Below are 20,210 nucleotides of genomic sequence, written 5' to 3' on the forward strand. Positions count from 1 at the left end.
ACGATTGCAGAATTTCAAAGCTCGTCAAATGCTACAACAAGTGTCTCAATGTGACTAGAAACTATGTTGAAAAATAAACGAGTGTATACTTTCAAACATATTGTTACCCAATTCTATAACGTCATTCACAGGTTTTTAAAAAATAAACGGAAATTACTTTATGAATAACCCTCGTAAAAGAACTCCACAAGGAAATAACATTTCAATGGATACCTAGTCATTGTGGTATACCTGGAAATGAGAAGGTCGATAACATTGCAAAACAGGCAACATATTTGCAACCAAAACTCTTCAAGTGATATCTCTATCCAATGCCTTTCCTTCAGTAAAGTCTCATTTTATAAACCTATGGATCAACAATTGGCTCTCTTCTGACAAAGGAGAAATTTTATAGTCCCTACAAAAGAAACCAAATGACCTGTAAATGTACAAAAACTTGCCTAGACATGTTCAAACATTTTTAACAATAGCCAGAACAGGTCACATTGTCACACAATTGTACCTACACCGATTTCACATTTCTGATAATCCTACTTGTCTGTGGTGTAATAATCATGATGAAGACCTGGAACACATTCTTCTATACTGTCCATCCATAAACCACAAAAGAAGTAAATTAAAATCATCAGTACTAGTTGCAGAAGACAGCTCTGCAGTATTTATTGATTACACCCCAACTCTGGCTACTAGCAACAGGCATCTATAATGAACTGTGATCAAAATACCCCTCATTTCTCATGGAAAACAAAAACTGAATAGACTACCTTGGACTATGGTGGACTTGATGTTGTCAGTAAACAGCAGGATACATTAAAAAGATTGATTGGTTGAAACAACATTAATTATTCCTCAGAACAAAAAAAAATTGTTTCTTAAATGTTGGATGTTTGTAAACCTTGTAAATGTTTCATACATAAGTGTTTGGATCTCACAGCAAATATATATGTTGAACATGTTTTCTGGATACTCTGAATTATAAATTCATTTCACTGTAATTTAGGCTTATCACAGAATCACTCATTTCTGAAGTTTTTACTTCCTCATACGCAGGCTTTGCCTCATGCAGTGCATCCAAGAATACTGAAGGAAATTCCCTGTCATCATTGTCATAGCTGCTACAAGATGCCCTTTTTAAGTAATAAGATACACAGATCAACTTGAGAATATTTTGTAACCTGAAATGTCTTTGGAACACATTATTTACTTCTTAGCATATGGACAAGATTTTCCAAAGAGTCCTGAGAAATTCTGCTAGACAAACGAAATATGTAGACTACTGCCTCTTTCCCAGTAAGTAATCCTGCAATTCTAACATTGCCTGAATTGAAATTAGGACATCAGTCTGAGATGGTTTCCAATTTTTACCAACCTCCATAGGCTTACTACAAGGAAGATCCCTAAAATAATTTAAAATGCCATGTAATCTCTATAGAAGCCGTTCCTTTTTCCTTTCTGGATCTTTTGGAAAGTGTTTCATTAACATGCCCTTCTGGGCTGAATTGTTGCAATCTACAGTAGCACAGGCAGGCATATTAACTTAGAATATAAGTGGACCTAAATGAACATATTTGAGCAATTCCAGAAATATAGCACCCTGAGCCTTAAAGTACACATTTCATTACAGCATTTAAAATTATAAATATAAGGGTGGAAGAGAAATAGTGCTGCAGATTGAAAGGGATGATAGGGTGCACTTAAATGAATAGAAAACCTATATTTGTTTTGTGATTAAATGCACGATTAATTAGAAAATTAAGCTTGAAGTTCCAGCAGTCTGGCAACCTCGCTGCTAACACAGTTCCCTTTCTCCTCGTAGTACAGATGTAAGAAGTCAATGAACTCAGCCTGCGTGAATTGCCTCCCACTATCCTCTCTGGCTACAATGTTTCAATCAGGTTGCATACTTCAGTGCTTGAAATTAGTGGTTTTTAAATTAAATTTACACAAAAACCGTCCACACTATTGAGATACACCAGAGGGACAAATGATTCTATACTTGATTTTCTATTGCTGTCGACAAAAATCACGATTCTGCTTGCACTAGGTACCGAAGAAGAAGAAGAAGGTTTAAACATTCGGGAAAAAAAAAGTCTGAGTAAACTATGAACTTTGTACCAGTATGGTGTTACACTTTTTTGTTACATACAACATGAGCTATTCTCTCTGAAAATCTGCAGGTTTATTTCACTTCCGCCCTGTATAGTTTAAGAGAGCATTACCTATGTATATTTTTAAAATATGATACTTTTCTTCAATTGTAATTGTTTTATTTTAGTAGTAGATACTTCGATTATATGTAATTATCAGTTATCACATATATGCACATGCTAACTGTGCACTTATCCATGTTGATCTAAACTACATGTATTAAAGGTCAAATTTCATGGAAAGAATTTTAACCCCACTACTCTCATTTCGTCTTAGTGTTACTAAACTAATCATATCCAACTGCAGCATCCTGTATAATTAATTACATTGATCACTATTTTGACAGGTTCAGCTGCCATTGTCTCACAAAGGTGCTGGAGGCAGTGGAGATCACCGAGGACATATGATTATTGTTGCTGAAGAGCTGGCAGCCCTGAAGGACGAAGTCATGATGCAGTTTAGTGGTTCGAAGTTGGACAAGAAGGACTTTTTTGGGAAATCTGACCCTTTTCTAGTTTTCCAGAAGTCGGTGGAATCTGGTGATTATGTTGTTGTCCATAAAACTGAGGTACTTGTTATGATGAGTATTGATATTACATGTAGTAAATTATGTTGTGCACATTTAGATTTATAGACTGTCTTTAATTCTAAAGAGCACATTATTTGAAGGCAAAATAACCTACATATCATTTTATCATAAATCTTTTTTTGATAGAGCATTTAATTAAAACTTCCAGAATGAAACCAGTTATATACTAGTGTAAAGGGAAATATTTGTTCTGATATAATACATTAGATGACAATCTATTCACTTCAAGATTTAAATTTGAAGAACTACATGAATCAATAAAAACTTTGAAAAAAAGGTAAACAAGCAGGACTAGATAAGGTGTTCCCAGAATTCATATTTCACCTAGGACCCAAAGCAAAAAATTTCTTGTTAAACATATGTAATAATATCTGGACTAAACAGAAGAGCTTCCCCCATTGGTGGGCAAAAACCATCATAATCTCGATTCCAAAATCCAATAAACCACGGACATCATAGAAAACTATCACCCAATTTCACTCACATCAATCCTAGCCAAAACAATGGAAAGAATGGTAATGAACAGACTTTCCTGGTTTCTGGAAACAGAACAAGCTGGATTCTGCCCAAACCAATTGAATACACATCAGCTGGTAAGAATCACACAAGCTATAAAAGAATCATTCAATAAAAGAAAAAATTACACTAGCAGTATTTGTGGGTTTAAAAAATGCTTACAGCAAAGTTTGGAGAAAGGAACTCGTACAAAAACTACAAAAATCAGGCATCGAAAATAATATGTTGCAATGGATTATCAGCTTCCTAGATCATTAATTAATCGTAGTTAGATACAATAACAAGTTATCCAACTATAAACAAGGAAAAACAGAACTGCCATTTGAGCAGTATTAAGTACAGTCCTATTTAACATATATATCAGCGACCAGGCACTGAGACTTAAAAAGATCCCAAAATTAAAAGTGTCCTTGTATACTGATGACCTAGTTTTCTCTGGATCTCGGAGAAAAATTCCTACAAAAAATACCCCCAATTGATTAAACAAATAATCACAGCAGCTCTAAAAGAGCTGAATTCATGGTCAGAGGAAAACAACATGGCAATTAACCTCTCCAAAACAACTTATCAGTATTTTACTCTCAAGCACATCTCAGATGAATTCACACTGAAAATAAACGATACAACAATACAGAAGAGTAACAACACAAAATACCTAGCCATATTATTAGAGATCAAGCTAAACTGGAACAACTAAATAGAAGAAATGAACAATAAAGTGAGCAAAAGTTCAAGCATACTTAAATGATTAGCTGGAGTAAAATGGGGAAGTTCAGTCACACCACTTAATAGAGCTCACAAAACATTCAGCCAATATTACAATATGGTGCCAAAATCCTATCACAACATCAACAGAAGCCCTACACTTCGCAGAATAGGGCCCTTAGAATCATAGCAGGAGCAGTGAAAATCACACCAACAGATGCTCTATGTCTCTATACCGACAATAAACCTGTCATGAAGAATATGGAAAAGCAGGAACAAAGCTAAGATGCAAACTTGCAGTGAACAAAATCATGTCAATTCTCCTAACATATTCACGTCATCTGCATAGACAAGAAGCTGATGTAACCAGTTCAATTCCAAACCCTCTTTGTTATCCTGGACTTTCTTAATGGCATACTCTAGAGCAAAGTTAAAAATTAAAGGTGATAGTGCATCTCCTTGCTTTAGCCACAGTGAATTGGAAACGCATCTGACAGAAACTGACCTATACGGACTCTGCTGTACGTTTCACTGAGACACATTTTAATTAATCGAACTAGTTTCTTGGGAATACCAAATTCAATAAGAATATCATATAAAACTTCTCCTTTAACCGAGTCATATGCCTTTTAGAAATCTATGAATAACTGATGCACTGTACCCTTATACTCCCATTTTTTCTCCATTATCTGTCGAATACAAAATATCCGATCAATAGTTGATCTATTACGCCTAAAACCACACCGATGATCCCCAATAATTTCATCTACATATGGAGTTAATCTTCTCAAAAGAATATTGGACAAAATTTTGTACGACGTCAACAAAAGTGATATTCCTCGAAAGTTACTACAGTTAGTCTTGTCCCCCTTCTTAAAGATAGGTACAATTTTGAACTCCTTCCATTGTTCTGGTACAATTTCCTTTTCCCAAATAGCAAGTACAAGCTTAAAAATTTTGTTAGATAATGTGCTTCCACCCTCTTGTATTAATTCTGCTGGAATTTGATCGATACCTGGAGACTTATAATTTTTCAGATTTTCTATCGCAATTTCGACTTCAGAAAGTGTGGGTTCGGGTATAAATGGCTCAGCAGTTTGTATTTGAATTTCGTCCCGATCATTTCTATTTGGCCTATGTATATTTAGTAGTTGTCCAAAATAGTTTTTCCATCTGTTCAGGATTGAATGAGCGTCTGCAAGCAAGTCACCATTCTCATCCTTGATCACGTTTACCCTTGCCTGATATCCATTCTTAAACTCCTTTATATAAATCTCGAATGTTTTTATTTTTACTATTTGTTTCTACCTCATTCAGTTTTTCCTTCAAATATTCTCTCTTTTTATTCCTAAGTGTACGATTTGCTTCCCGTCTTTTATTGAAATAATTATCTCTATTCTCTTTAACTGGATCCTGTAAGAATTTCAGTTTTGCCTGTCTCCTTCTTTCGACTACCATGCAACAATCTATTGCCAACCCCTTGATGTTTACTTCTTTCGGCAATATAAGCTCTATATCACAAGGATTACTAATTTTGTAAGACTGCAATGTGCCAAACCACAAGTGAAGATACATGATCATTATTTCATCATGAAACTTCACTCTGTGGTTTACAATCAATTTGCTGCACCTACGTATAAGCCTATGTTGCAATATGCTTGGCGAAAGCCAGGTTATGACATTGACATACCAACATCATCATTTGAAAATGTAATTAGTGTGGCTTTTGATATTGGTCTGCGTGAATGTGAAAGTGATTTGGAATGTGATAACGTGGCTTTTGTGAGATGTGCACATTGTTCTCTTCCACTTTGTTTTAACCACTTCATCAGAATCCCGCATCTGCACTTTGAGGACTAATATAAACACTATCAGGTGTGTGGTACTGCTGTATATGTGTGTTTTGCGCTATTATAAGTACTTTAAGCAGAGAGTTTTTGGCACTGTTGCTTGATACTCTGACATCATTGAATTACGTATAATTTCCCTCCTATGGTATTGATATCTTGTTACTTTGTTTCTCTCTATTAAAATGTCACTTGAGGTAGAATGCAACGTTTTGCATGGAAATGACACACACCACTGTTTTGTTTATGATCAATTGTTATTCTAAGCATGTTTTTGTGCGGTTCCAATCGTTCGAGGTCAAAGGTGTCCCTTGTAAGTGTAATATTGAATATCGTCTGTAATAACGCGCATATTTCATTTTTATGCATATTGTATGAATCAGTACATGAAATATTATTCATATGGTTATCAAGTCTAAGAATTAAATTTTTGTCACTAGACATAAAAGTTTAAAAATCCTCTTAACACATTTTTCTCGAAACATGCTGAATAGCGCAGAGCCAGTTGTTGCATAATGCCATCCAATTGTGCAGCATGATCAATTATAAGCCATAGATATTAATACTGTTTTAATTTTTTTTACAGATAATAAAAAACACACTAAACCCTCAGTGGCAGAAGTTTTCAATACCTGTACGAAGTTTGTGCAATGGAGATTATGACCGCAATATTAAAGTAGTTTGTTATGATTGGAATTCAAGTGGAAAACATAGTTTGATAGGAGAGTTTTATGTGACTTTGCGACAACTTTCAGAAGGTCCTTCAACAAATAATGTCTTCCAGTGCATACATCCAGAAAAAAAGGTTAGAGTTTAATCGAAATACATACATACTCATATTTTAAATTTGTGGTGTGAATTCTTTTCACTTATGAGGGAGATAGTCAGGTGGTGACAGGATTTTTTCTCGTTGCCAAACTTTCAGAACGGCCCCGAGGTTCACTCAGCCTCCTATAAAATTGAGTACCGGGTCTTTCCCGGGGGTAAAAGGCGGTCAGAGCGTGGTGCCGACCACACCACCTCATTCTAGTGCCGAGGTCATGGAAAGCATGGGGCTCTACCTCCATGCCCCCAAGTGCCTTCATGACATGTTACGGGGTCACCTTTACCTTTATGAGGGAGATAGTTGATATTACAAGAGGTTAATTTTAGTCTTTGGCTATTCAGAAGGAAACTTTTGCTGTGAAGCTGTCATATGTATATATATTACACAAACCCTTAATGCTAAATCCCTTCACTTAATTCTTGTAAATTTATACTTTTCAAGCTTTTTGGTTTTTTTTTTATTTATTTACATATGTGTTTGCATTCTGAGGTTGGGCTCTTTTTTCGTTTCCTTTCTCAGAATTTCTTGAATCGGAAATTTACTTAACTCTCTCTTAAAAATACCACTGAAACATTCAGACTGAAAAGGAGATCAGAGATCAGTCCTGGGTATATCCTATGAGATGTATGGTATACAAACTGGTTGTGAAACAGATTTTTTTCTGTCTATGTTGGTTCCATCACCATTCTGTTTCCACCATTGCTTCACAATTATGTCTCTGTATGTTGTTGTTGTTGTTATTATTACTACTACTACTACTACTACTACTACTACTACTACTACTACTACTACTATTGTGCTTTTTTATTTTCACGTAAGTGTATCTGTAACTCTAATTGAGATTTTGGCTGATATGTACAGTCTTAGACAAAAGAATGACCAGATGTCATATGCTAAGTTCCCTTTGGAAGACTTTGGTTGATTCTGTGAGTGGTTAGGTTTATACATGAAGGAATTTCTTATACACGACTCTGCTCTGTTTTTCCTTTGTCTTATTTGTTACTTTCTCTTTCTGTTCATAGGTCAAGTGTTGTGATAATCTATAACGAAGATATATTCAAGGAGTAAATTGGGTGCAAAATAAACATCCTTTCCCTAGTCGTATGAACCAGGCACTGCCCGAAGTGAATTTAGACAAATTTTACACTACAGGAGAGCAGTCATTTTTTTGTATCTAAGACTGTATATCTTTTATCAGGCAGTACATCTCATTTGACGATGTGTGTCAGAGGTAGAATAATACATTGTTCGTATACATCTGAAGTCTGATTAGTGTAATATGTAACTAGTCAGCAATGTATGCAATGGAGGGGGGGGAAAGGAATTGGCCACACTACCACACTATCTCCTGGCTTAGTTGCCTCATGGAATGCTTTATGGGTCACTTATGAGGTTCAGATCTGTCTTCAGACAGTTGACTAAACAACAACTATTGGTAACTGGGCATGAACCATACATAGGAAGATCATGATGACAGCCTACTATCTTCCTTCTGATGTGTAAATCAAAACCATGAGTGTTTAATTTGATGATGGCCTTAGTGGCGTCTCATCAACATTGTCATCATAGCTTCTCATTGTAATAATGGAGCGATGAGTGGCTCCACGATGGAGGGTTGTAACTGCAGTGTGATGATCGCTTTTGGTTCATGTATCTCAGTACTTTGTATGCAATATGGTAATGTTATGTGGAGTACTATTTTCACGAATTATATCAAAAGTTTAGTCCTAAATTTAATTGATGAAAGTGATTGATTTTGTATATGATGGAAGTCAATCGAATATAAAGGACGAATTTGGAGATTTCTAGAAAGAAAGAAAAATTTAAATGTTCTATTCCCAGACCATTAAATAACCAAAAGGTAAAAAATGGACGTTTTCTGATTCTGTCCATATTTTGAAGTCCATATGGAATTATTTCCACAACAATGTTCTGCTGCTCTATAAAGGCAAAGAAGTAAATGATAATTGAAGCGTCGGCTGGAACAATGTTATAAGTTACATTTGGTAAAATTTACAGGAGCTGCAAAAATGTGTATGCTTACAACATTGTTCTTATGAGGGTAGCAAACTTTTGAGTGGACAAATTTCACGTACTGCATTGATGGACAGTTGCAAGCCAAGGAGTATAGCAAAGTAACATGACATATAACATTATTACACGGAAACACGCCGAATGAAAATTTTGTAACTTACAACGTTGTTCCAGCCGACACTTCAATTCTTGTACACAGTTATTTCAGACTGACACATCTTCTGAATTTACTTGTTTTCGAAGTCGAAGTTGCCCTAAGTTGACATCCTCCCACATAGAACCAATCTCATTTTTGATGATGGAGAGGTTAGCATTCTAATTATTTTGCAACAACATTGCCAATGTAGTAAATTAATTCTTTAGAGAAATGCAGCCTATAAATTTGATACTAGTGAGTATATCGAAATTTTCACAAGCGATCTCAATGTTGTAGGCACTTTTAACTCAATATTATACGCAAAAAGGCTTTACAACTTCATCCCACAAAATGTAACCTAAGTCACACAGAGTTAGTGTGCACTCAGTGTTGGTTGCTTGACGGTTGTCAGCCCACTTTGAGGTCTGTGGATATAGAGGGAAAAATTGGATAAGTGTCTGGTAGAGTTCCCGTGTAGCTCAGTAGGTAGAGCATTGGTACGTTTAACCAAAGGTCCCGGGTTCGATGCCCAGTCCCGGAACAATTTTTCCCTCGAAATTATTCAAATCAACTTTACAGGAAGTTATACCTGAAAGCTTGATTTGCATAATACACGTCACTGTACATTACAGAAAACCACAATTTAAGTCACACAGAGTTAATGTGCACTCAGTGTTGGTTGCTTGACAGTTGTCAGCCCACTTTGAGGTCTTTGGATATAGAGGGAAAAATTGGATCGGTGTCTGATAGAGTTCCCGGGTAGCTCAATTGGTAGAGTGTTGGTATGTTTAACCAAAGGTCCCGGGTTCGATGCCCGGCCCTGGAACAATTTTTCCCTCGAAATTATTAAAATCAACTTTACAGGGAGTTATACCTGAAAGTTTGATTTGCAGAGATTAACGGTGTTTGGAATAAGGTGCTTAGGAAAATATTTGGGGCCAAGAAGGATGAAGTTACAGAAGAATGGAAAAAGTTACACAACGCAGAACTGCATGCATTGTATTCTTCACCTGACATAATTAGGAACATTAAATCCAGACGTTTGAGATGGGCAGGGCATATAGCATGTATGGGCGAATCCAGAAGTGCATATAGAGTGTTAGTTGGGAGACTGGAGGGATAAAGACCTTTGGGGAGGCCGAGATGTAGATTCTATCAATATTCCCATCATTCCTAGGTGGAACATAGGGCTCTCAGAAAGCTTCTCCATCTGACTCTATTCCTGGCCAACGCCTTAATCTCACTCCATGTCTCAAAAATCAGCTATTTCAAGGTGAATAGGTGATTAGCCTGTTGCACCCGAGTCAGGTGATGGGGTTGCCAGAGATGTAGATTGGAGGATAATATTAAAATGGATTTGAGTGAGGTGGGATATGATAATAGCGACTGGATTAATCTTGCACAGGATAGGGACCGATGGTGAGCTTATGTGAGGGTGGCAATGAACCTCTGGGTTCATTAAAACCCATTTGCAAGTTACAATTTTGTAATGTGAATGAGCAGTAAAATATTTTTAAATACAATTTTAAAATATCTCGTATAAAAAATTTTAACATAATTAGAAAACATGTTACAACATTTTTTTATTTGTTTTGAAAATGAAGATTTTTTTAAAATTCTTATCAATGGTAATTGAAGATCATTGGAATGTCTGGTAGGGAGTTTGTGATAGTCTTTGCTTAAAGGAAGCAGAAGTACATTTCTTTGAACATATAATAAGCAAGCATAAATATATAAGGATGGACGTATCATAATTTGAAGTCTAATAAACAATGGTTTGCAGTATGTACTTCATTAATACAGAAACAATTTAGCCAGAGTCTGATACCATAATTTAAATGACATTGAAATAAGGCATAATAAATTTTTATGTTCCACATACTTTGTATAAATTTGGGTAATAATCTGTCTACAGCATTGTACAGTTAAGTAAATTGGCTCAAGAATTACTGTACAATCTCTAATCAAAGACTTCGGAAATATTGAAAATACCCCAATTGCTGAGATCATCTGACTATTATACCAGTACTTCATGTATTCGTTGTGTTGATCTGTCATTGGCTTCACAGTTTAAGTTAGGATGCTAATAAATAAGTAGAAAATTATAAAAATAATTAGTGATTAATATTATTGTTGTTATAAGTCATTAATCATTGATAGTTATAAAAATGTTACACTATATCCAGCTCATGAATTCACAGTTTCTAAGCAAATAGTCGTTCTTAAATCACTTTTTAAATTATCGCTATATATTATCTTTTGTAATTGAAAATGATGTTAAATAAAGAATTTTAAATTTCCGAAACATTACACTGGGTTAAATTGGTGAACCGTGAAAATATAAGTTGCTGCAGCTGTCCTTTTCCATTCTCTCTTACTCTTATTCGTCTTCTTTCTCGTCCTTCTGTTTTTAGCTCCTATTTCTTTATCTTTCTTGTTTACTGCTGTTCTACAAGTGTTGGATTTATGCATGTTGCAAATCCCTGAATTTTATCTCTATATATTTACACGAGTGTGAATAATAATAATAATGCTAATAATAATAATAATAATAATGTTTTATTTTTGCTGGCAGAGTTAAGGCCATAAGGCCTTCTCTTCCACTCAACCAGCCTTAATCAATACAATACATATTTAAATTACGAATATTTACACTACACTTAAAAGGTTCTCCAGCAATATTCTTCAGTTAAGTTTTAACGACTAGTAGACTACATATTTATTTAAATTTAGATAAACCTATAAGGTAAAGTAGTAACTTAATTTATGAGCTAATTTAATTCAATCAATTATAATTAATTTGAGATTTGAGATAGCTAGTATAATGATGAAAATTAATTTAATATAAGCTTACTAGAACTATGTTACAGGGAGGAAAAAATATATATAAAATATATTTCTATAATGAGAATATTAATGTAATTGCCATTAGAGGTTTTGTAAATCTATTTAGAGAAATTAATGATGATGATAATAATAAGAATGGACAGATGTTAGATTCATTATAAGTAATAAATATTAATCAGCAATTAATTTGTTAAATAAGAATTTATGTAATTTTAACCTAAATGAAGTTATTGTCCAACAACCCCTTACATCACTCGGTAGCGAGTACCTATTTCTAGCAACTGAAACTGTATAAGATGAAGAATATAAAGATGTCTTGTGGTAGAGTATAATGAGTAAATTGTTATGATGAGATCTTGTACTTAGCTGATGATATGCGGATAAATTTTGAAAACGAGAAGCCAAATAGATTGGGGTAGCGGTGCGCAGAATTTGAAATAAGAGAACAAGAAAATGCAGGGCTCATCGATCGCTTAGCCTTAGCCAAGACAGAGTTTGGAAAGATGGGGAAACATGATCATACTTACGAATATTACAAATATAACGGACGCATGCATTATGCACACGTTGTAGCCTGCTGCTCAAATTTGCATTTAGGTTACTTAATATAATATCCCAGTAGTCGAAGTGTGGCATCACGAGTGTTTGTACAAGGATTAATTTTAATTTATTAGGAAGAAAGCGCTTCAGTTGCTTTAATGAGTGAATAATAGAAAATATTTTTTTGGAAGTGTGATTCACTTGTTCATTCCATTCCAGGTGACAATCCATATAAATGCCAAGGTTCTTCACAGTCGAGTTGTTTGTCACACTTCGATCTTTGATGTTCTATTAAGATAGCCTGCGATTTACTTGCATTTAGATTAAGTCCGTGCGTTTTCGACCATATGGATATTGAATTCAAGTCATCATTAACTTTAGTTATAGCGTCATTTATTAGTTAGGTCGGGTATGCAGATAGATTTGTATGTCGTCAGCATAAATATGGTGTCAGCAGTATGTGTGAATGTCACTGAATATCACAGAAGTCAGCAGTTCCAATTCAGCAACTTCAAATTTAAAAGTTTTTTTATGTAAATATTTTTTCTGATAAATTTTGAAATGTAAAACGTAATCTCTTAGTTTGACATAGGGATGAAGTGATTAAACCCACTGGCTAGTGATGTTTCAGCACTTCTCATTCTGCATTTTTATTCTTCCACAGATAGGTAGATGAGAATAGCTGAAATTATTATATAGTGTTCAATTATTATTTTTATTAACCTACGAATATTTTAGTATGTTTTTTTATGTAAGAATACATTTGTGTTTTGTTAATTGTAATAACTTTGTGTTGGCAGAAGAAGAAGCCTTCGTACACACACTCTGGAATCATAAACCTGGATTCATTTGAAATCCGACAGATATACTCATTCATGGACTACATAAAAGGAGGAACACAGTTACATTGCTCCATAGCAATTGACTTTACAGGTATTTACTATGATAAGGATTTTAACAAAGTTTTATATTTGAATATTTAAATGGTTAAATTCTGGAACTTGCAGGGTTTGTCAGATCTGGATAAAAATACTGAAAATCTCACAGCTGACTTCCCTGAAACATGTTTAATTGCCTGACCTCAGTGGCAGATAATCATCATGACAATGGTGGTGGCATCAGGGGCGTTGGTAATAGCAAATTCTTTTTTATTGATAATTTTTATATATGACACTAGGGTAGCCAGCCATCCTGATTTTGTTGGGATGGTAAAATATCTCTACTTTTGTATTTTTAATGATTAATTTGACCGTTATTATTTATTTTTTTTTTTATTTTTTATTATAAATAGAATAATTATTTTTTAAGAAGTTGGAACTTCATTATTTTGAATGGTTTTAACAACTCTGCACTGCTACTGCAACAGCTTTTTGTGATATATTGAAAATGGAATTGAATATCATTGTTGGTTTGGTTGTTATTTGGTGTAGTTGATAATAAGTAACAGTCTGTGTTTAGATATTTTATAGTAGTCCTACAAGCAAATTTAAAGAGAGAACGAGTAATAGTGACAGTAGAAAGGAAAAAAGAAGAAGTGAATGTGCAAGAACAGCAACAGCAGTAATAAAAACATAGGGTACTGTAGGCAACAAGAAAATTATTTGTTTAGAAATGTGAGGGTTTGTCTATACAACATAGAATAAAGCACAAGTTGATTAAAATAAATTACTAATTTGTAGGTTACATTGTAGATTAAATTGAAATATGTGATTCATATAGAATATAGGTGATGCTGAAACAGTATTAGGTCCTGTTAGTCCTAAGGTATATGCATGAGTTAATTGTATTTCTATTTAAAGTTTTTTATTATTATTATTATGCAATATAATACCAGCAATGATGGTTCGTACCTAAAATGACAAAGAGTTTACTACTTTTATGATATTACATAGTTTTCCAAGAATTTCAGCAATATCTCATTTCTGAAAAATTAAAAATATAGGTACTACAATTCTTTAAAGTACATAATTTCTTTAAAATGAGTCTGATAATGATGATGATGACGATAAGTTATCTTTGAAGAACATAGCGATTTTTGCTTACGTTATCATTTTGTCTTTCAATATTCTGCCTGAAAGCTGAGCTAAGCTGTTGCCTGATTTCTGTCATTCCAAGGACTGATAAATCTAGACGAGCATTCTTATGAGCAATAGATTTCTCATGCTTCTTAATTTTCTATGTCAAATGATTTAAATCTGATACACCAGTGCATGTCCAGCTCGTATCTTTACCCTTAACAAATAGCAGACACAGGAAACAAAATAATTTATTTGTAGATTCACAATTGCAAATCCAGCGGTTTCATATTTTTTTACATTCAAAGCCCTGAAAAATGTTTTAACTCGGCTTGTTTGTGCTTGCTTTAAATCGAGTTCAGGTAACAGCCTTCCAAGCTTTTTTATTTTACACTTATCTTCTAAGATTAAAACTGAGAAATTTGCTTGTAAAAGATATTGAACACTATTAATTTTCTTTGGAGATTTCATTTCATTTATTATATTCCATTGATCTTACATGAGCAATGAAGCTTTGAGATGTGGAACAAGTAAAAATTTTACAATATTACAATTACAATTTTTACAAATTTTTGCAATATTTTACAATTTTTACAGTTTTACAATTTTGTAATTTTCTACAATTTTTTACAATATTTTGGCGAGATGTAGTGAGATGAGGTGAGGTCCGAGGATTCGCCAAATAATTATCCGGCATTTGCCTTTTGGTTGGGGAAAACCTCTGAAAAAACCCAACCAGGTAATCAGACCAAAGGGGTGAAATGAAGACTGGTACACTCACAGATGAATATATTAAGACTAAAACGCCAAGAACGACTAAATGGACATTTAAAGGATTGTAAGAAACCACTAGTAGATACAACAATCAATAACACACGTACACGTGCTGAAAGGGTGATTTCAGCTACAGATTGGCGCTAACTTCCAGTTTGCATCACAAAGTCTTTCGCGTGTCAGCTGTCTCACGATCATGTGACTACAGCTGCACTAGTCCAAAGACCAGCGCAACCACACATTTGTCATGCAACATTTCCTCTTGCCTCTCATCCCACACACAAGTCCAGAAGCTGACTCGGCGAGGTTCAGAGGAGAAATTGAACCTCGGGAAGCTTACATGCATGTAGGTATTCCATCTCTGCAGTATATAGGTTTCATACAACAAAAATACACCAGAGCCGCAAGTAAACTTATTAAAGATGAGCAAGAAACAAAGAATGATAGTGTAAATTATAAATAAATTTATTTAAACAATTAAATTCTTTTTCCTAGGAGTTCTCTGAACCATTGAACGCATAGAACACACCGCCACTCCATCTGGTAATATTTTTAATCCAATGCCACCAGGTTGTCTTTTCAACATTTCTGGTCTTCTCTCCTGGCTGTGGCTTAATTGTAACCCACTTCTGAGGTTGGGGCGCCTGGAAGGCGGAGTTACGTTACCCCGATGATGTGATAGGATGATTATGATAATGTAGTGCCAGGAGAGGTCTTAAATCTAAACTTAACCTAAATTCCAGACCATGGACGAACACAGGAATAATCCCCAATATGAAATATGAATTCTAGACTTCAGATTTAAATCAACACAACAAGAAAAAATTGGAGAAGATTTTCTTTGTGCCTTTGAAATAGTTCTATCATACTCGAAAAACTGGAACGACTTTTCAGAAAATAACTACAACAGTAAAGTACTTAATCTTTGCAAGGTGTTTCCATTTGAAGATCTCTGTTCAGCCCTTAAAATGTTGATAATAATGAAGATGAGTTGTATGAAGAATTTTTTGTTTTACGAACAATATTACCTTTCTTGTTGGGAAAAAAGTTCAAAGCTGTACCAAAATTATATTTTTTTTATCTTCAATATAGCTAAAGATAGTGAAGATATTCAACTTAATCTTAAATGTGTAGCTTCATTCATCGCAAGTTTTCCTGCTTTCAGTCCTTACACAGAAAAAATATTTTCAAAATGAAACAAGAATGGACAGATGTAAGAAAGAGATTGGAAGTTGATTCAACTAAATGTCAGTTCCAAATTCTGAATAAATATGGTGTAAAACACTGTACAGACATTTTTTAAGTGTATTTGAAGGACAAATCTCTCTCTCTTTCTATTGAAGGCTGCTACTATACAGTAGTAAAAAGTACCAAACTTAGTGAAGTGCTGATTACACCTACTTAGATACTGAATTTAGACAGTTTCATAATTCATTAGTGAGTATATTGTTTCATATTGATTTAATGCCAGTATATTGAAATGTTGTTAGTCTTAATGACTTTTTAACTTATTCTGATTTAATATAAATATTTTGTCAGTACTGTTTATCTTTATATCTCGTCAGGAAATATCTTGATACCGAATGAGTTCAAGTGCCCTCTATTTTTTAAAAGACAAAATCTGGTCACCCTACCACAAATGCAAAAGTAACATCAGAGATTCCACACTGAGTGTGGGAAGAAACTGACTAAAGACAGAATATCTATTACATTTACCAATGGAAGTCACAATAAACCATAACTATACAAGGTAAAACTTGAAGTTTTATGTTACATGCTGACATTTCGAAATGTTGTGTACGTCCTCCGAATAAAAATTTATACTCTTTCACTTATGTACAGTCATTTTAGATACAACTAATATACTGGTCCTACTCCAACCTCTATCCAACATAATCTGTTGTTGGGAGGCGAGAGGTTGTATGCCGACATATGGACAAATCCATGCATGCTATTCTACGCAGACTGGTTCCACTCCACCTTGGTTTCCTCGAGACAGGCACTCCGAACTACCGTCATTAAGCTGATGGAACATTACTACCTGGGACTTTCTATACACTAACTAGAACAATCTGATATGACATAGTAGTCATCTGGTAATATAAACACCTGTATAATATAATGTTATTTAAATTGGTCATACTCCTTTTATTCTTTATATTTATCCATTATGTATGTATGAATGAATTACTTTTCATTAGAAATATTGATATTGCACATATGGAAAAAGAACTAATAATGGTATATTTCACCTTCCTCACTAGTTGTGTAAAATGTCCCTACTTTTTGCTTTTGAAAGTTGGCATCCCTAGTCAATAAGATTTTCAGAACGTGGTTAAGAATAACTAATTTTATATAATTTGTATGTCTGATCTCGAATGTGACATTGAAAAAGTTCCAACTCATTACATTTTTTCAAAAGCTTATATTTTATACTCTGTGAATAATGTAAAAAATGTGTTAAAATCAACCTACATTGAATGCAGTTCCTTTCTTTAATATGGGTGTTTTACAGAATTATATAGCACTTCTGTTCTTTTCAGGTATCATTTGAAGCATATATTCACTTTTGTGCATTGAATAAGCATTACCCTTCAAGATGGTTTATTGCCTTATTACCCTTATTATGTGATTGCCGGGGGCAAAGACTAACTAGGATTTCCTGGTCTCTCATCAGATCAGAAACCCTGATAGAATTGATATTTAACTATTGTGGTGAATTTCGGTGAAGTCTGGAGGGCCTAGTCAAATCCAATATCCTTACCTCCTTACTGGGGCTCCCTGGGATCTTTTAAGATGCGAAAGAGAGAGTGGTGTGCGGAAATCAATGGGAAGCTACCAAATTTATCTTCCCCAAGAAAACTGCAAACGTTGATAAAAAAGAGAAAAAGGAATTGGCTGGGCCACTGTCTAAGAAAAAACTGCCTACTGAAGGATGCACTGGAAGGAATAGTGAATGGAAGAAAAATTCCTTCAGGGTAGAAGAAGATATCAGATGATATATGTAAAGATTTATCAAATAGACAACATTAAGATACATATATTCTATGTGGAGACCAAGAGGAAGGGGAAAATAGGGAACATTGGAGAGTGCTGGGTTTGCAGTGAAAGATTGCTCTTGGTCAGAACACTATGAATGAATGAATGAATGAATGAATGAATGTGGCTGCACAGAAGATAGAAAATTACATCCAGTGGTAACTAACTGCAAGGAAATTCAGTTGTTACTTATATTTTGAGATATGTGGACCTACTGCCTGTGATGCACTCTGGATAGTCTCTGACGAACTAGTGGTCAACACTTCTCAGTAGTAGCATTATCTATGAACATGCTTGTAGAGTCAGGGCAAATAATGACATGTTAAGGGCCCTGCCATTGAATAAAAAAAATTGAGACAAGAAATGCGCATTTTAACGATTAGTTCCGATTATGATAGTGTTGTGAGCAATACTAGTTATTCTGTAGTAGTGTTATAATGGATTACAAATGTCGTTTGTGTAAAAATTATTCAAATAGTTTTTGCTGTGTTTGTAGAATCTCTAAAACAGTTATATTACCGGTTGTTCTGTAAGGTTGTGAAACTTGAACTCTCACTTTAAGACAAGAACAGAGGTTAAGGGTGTTCGAGAATAAGGTGCTTAGTAAAATATTTGGGGCTAAGAGGAATGAAGTTACAGGAGAATGGAAAAAGTTACACAATGTAGAACTGCATGCATTGTATTATTCATCTAACATAATTAGGAATATTAAATCCAGACTTTTGAGGTGGCCAGGGCATGTAGCATCTATGGGCGGATCCATAAATGCATATAGAGTGTTAGTTGGAAGGCTGGAGGGAGAGAGACCTTTGGGGAGGCCGAGACGTAGGTGGAAGGATAATATAAAAATAGATTTGAGGGAGGTGGAATATGATGGTAGAGACTGGATTAATCTTACTTAAGATAGGGACTGATGGTAGGCTTATGTAAGGTTGGCAATGAACCTCCAGGTTCCTTAAAAGCCATTTGTTGTTGTTGCTGTGGTAGTGAATCTACCCTGAAATAACAACGCCGATCGATTACAGACAGTGTAGAAAATGTGTATTACTTTTATTTTGGCTGTAAAGTGGTTGAACAGGATAAAAATTGGATGCCAATCATCTGGACAATTGTTACTGCTGAGGGATTTTCAAGACAAACTAAAGATAAAATTGTATATCCCAATCTTCCTTCAGCTATAAAACCAGTATCACATTCTCCTGAACTTCCACCCTTATCCCTCTATAGAGTGAGGAGATTCTGTCATTCCATAGGAACACGAGTCATCAGAATCCTCAGATTATTCTTCACCTTTATGCCACCTTTATCCCAAACATGGTAATACACCACATCTGATATGGCAGGTAGAACTTAGTGACTTAGTTAGTGATTTAGGTCTTTCCAAGGAACATGCAGAATTATTACCTTCTAAATTGCAACATTGAAACTTATTAGCAAAAGATTCCAAAATTTTGTCATTCAGGATAAGAAACAATAAGCTGACTAGTTATTTTGCAATGGAAAATTCTGTTTGTGCCTGCAAAAATTTGAATGGGTTGATAGATGAATTAGTTATTGTATATAATTCAGAAAAATGGGCACTGTTCATCAGCTCATCAAAAGTAAGTTTAATAGTAGTTTTACTGCACAATGACATACAAAACCTTCCATTCCAGTGGCACATTCAGTCGCTATGAAAGACTTAAGAGAACATGTCACTATTATTGAATGCAATAAATTATAAGGAACTTTGATAATAATTTGTGATGATTTGAAAGTGGTGGTGGTGGTGGTGGTGGTGGTGGTGGTGGTGGTGGTGGTGGCGTTGGCAGTAGATTTATAAAATTCTAGCACTACTCTGAAAGAGAGTGAATAACTTTATTGGTTGAATTACAGGGATAGGGGGAGGTGGAAAGGGTTACTAACTTTTTTTTATGTTTGTAGGATAGTCTCGAAGATTTTTTAGTGATATTGATGTGCCATATGTGTATCCATGACATCACGTGTCCATTTTTGTGTTTTTCATTATTTACCAACAATGGAAGAAAATGTTCTGGACCTACTTCCCTGCAGGACGAAAATGTTCTGGACCTACTTTTTTGGGCTTAGTGCTTTGGGCGAAAATGTATATTGGGCCAAATGTCTTGGACGAACATTCCTGAAAGCTTTTGCAAAACCTCATACACAAAAATCTAAAGGATTTAAACCTGAGGAT

General features: G+C 34.6%; 1 protein-coding gene across 1 annotated transcript in view; it reads left to right on the plus strand.

Annotated features, from left to right (window-relative positions):
- LOC138690965 (copine-8-like) overlaps positions 1–20,210 on the plus strand; it is a 63,458-nt gene that overhangs the window by 25,161 nt on the left and 18,087 nt on the right. The window contains exons 3-5 of the mRNA XM_069812559.1: positions 2,495–2,716; positions 6,392–6,610; positions 12,989–13,121. Of these exons, the coding sequence (XP_069668660.1) occupies positions 2,495–2,716; positions 6,392–6,610; positions 12,989–13,121 (574 nt within the window). The remainder of the gene's footprint in view (positions 1–2,494; positions 2,717–6,391; positions 6,611–12,988; positions 13,122–20,210) is intronic.

This window comes from Periplaneta americana, chromosome 16 (assembly GCF_040183065.1).
Source record: "Periplaneta americana isolate PAMFEO1 chromosome 16, P.americana_PAMFEO1_priV1, whole genome shotgun sequence".
NCBI lineage: Eukaryota > Metazoa > Arthropoda > Insecta > Blattodea > Blattidae > Periplaneta > Periplaneta americana.